At 30.2% G+C, this 1,773-nt stretch overlaps 1 protein-coding gene across 1 annotated transcript; it reads left to right on the top strand.

Moving 5' to 3' along the window:
* The first annotated feature begins 342 nt into the window (after positions 1-342).
* On the top strand, positions 343-1,081 carry LOC119674277. Its single transcript, XM_038085412.1, has 3 exons — positions 343-523; positions 629-774; positions 875-1,081. Exons 1-3 carry the CDS (start codon positions 506-508, stop codon positions 1,047-1,049), a joined length of 339 nt encoding a protein of 112 aa, XP_037941340.1. The 5' UTR covers positions 343-505; the 3' UTR covers positions 1,050-1,081.
* Positions 1,082-1,773: the final 692 nt, after the last annotated feature.

Here is a 1,773-nt window from a genome sequence, read left to right as displayed (position 1 = left end):
ATGTATATAAGAGAGTTGTGTTAATACTACTTTACTACTGTATTATGATTTAATTAATTTCATTTCCGCATTGCCTAATGTAGCGTGACTAATATCGCAATTGATTCATCAGAAATTCATTCAAAATATGTGTCGTTAATGCACAAAACTTAAAGGCAACAAACTTTATATTGTCTCCTCTTTTCGTATCCAATCAAGACATAACGTGCAAACGACGATTTGAGCAAATGGTCAAACAAATTTGACAGAGCGGTGAGGTATATTGCATATTAAGCCGCGATTAGAGGCTCAACAGTCCGGAGAGCGGAACCTTAACTTTTTTGTCGTCAATTTTGACCGATTATTTTTTCATGGCGTTTTCAATTGTGTAAATCATTGGAAAAAATAAAATTATAAACAAAAAGATTGGTAAAGTGGTCGAAACAATAAACAAACACCTTCATTTCGATACAAACAGTGAAGTGTAGCAGTTGCAGTTTAGGCTGACTTCCACCAGAAACTCACGATGACGAAGTTGAAAATTGTGCGTTACTTATTGTTTATTAAAATTTGTTAAGAAAACCTGCAATTAATAGTGCAATTTATAATTAAAATTAAATAATCTAGATTACTTAATTTTTACGTATAGTTAATCTTGTTGACTGCTTGCATTTTGTGCAGTGTTGAAGCGATATATCCACCAAGTCAGCGACAGGTACAGTTAGTAGAAATCACCTTGCCAAATGTAATAGAGGACTTCGAATATGTACCCACACAAGGTGGATACAGATATAGGTGAGTTGTGAAATATTGAATAATTAATATTTAATAGAATTTTTTTAATGCATTATTGAATTGCATATAACACCATACTTCTTCTGATTTCATCTTGCAGCTACAAAGTCTTCGGTGGTCCCAAACGTGAAGAATACGGTGTAATACCAAATGCGGAGGCGGCGACTGGTGTGCGTGGCTCAGGTAGAGACCAAGGTAAAACCAAATCGAAACCACGCTACGGTACTAAAAATCGAAAATTATCACCGAAATCATTACAATCGCTTGCGGGATAATTGAAACTATTCGAGGCATTGGTTTTGTGACCTTAACATATGGTTTTGAAGTATTTTCGGTTAATTACAACCTTTCTTGTTTTAGTCTTTAAGATTTTGAATTTTTTGTTATTTATTTTGTTATTGTTTTGTATTGTTAAGTTTTAAAAATATACAAAAATATCAACACTAAAGAAAAACCAATGAAGAAAAATTATACTAAAAACTGAAGATATCAATGTTGAGCCAATTAAATGATTGGCCAATATTACACGTAAAACCAATTAATTAATTAATTTTAAATTTATGCAGCACTCTTGTTGAACTGCAGACTTTTATAATTCACTCATTTCATTCAAAAAAAAAATGGTTACAAAAGTTTAAAAGAGTTTAAAAATGTTTGAGAAATTTAAACATTTTGACATGAATTATGAGATTTAGGGATAAAAATCCAAATTTAAAAGTCAAAGACAGTCACTTTTCAGGTTTTAGTTACAACTTTAGTTAGAAATGGAAATAAAATAGAGCTGTACCATTAGATAAACTACATAGATAATATGTGCTATTTTTTACATATTTTTTTAAGTACCTGAACATATCTTAAAGACAAGATATACATAATTTGATTAGATATAATAATGTTAGATTTAATTTTGAATTTCGTTATTTTATACTGCGTTTTTCTTATATAAATAAGTCTGCATATATGCTTCTTCCTTTTTTTTGTTGGTGTTACAAATCAAAC

Source organism: Teleopsis dalmanni, chromosome 1, assembly GCF_002237135.1.
Source record: "Teleopsis dalmanni isolate 2A chromosome 1, ASM223713v2, whole genome shotgun sequence".
Lineage (NCBI taxonomy): Eukaryota > Metazoa > Arthropoda > Insecta > Diptera > Diopsidae > Teleopsis > Teleopsis dalmanni.
This window is presented reverse-complemented; position numbering and strand designations above follow the sequence as displayed.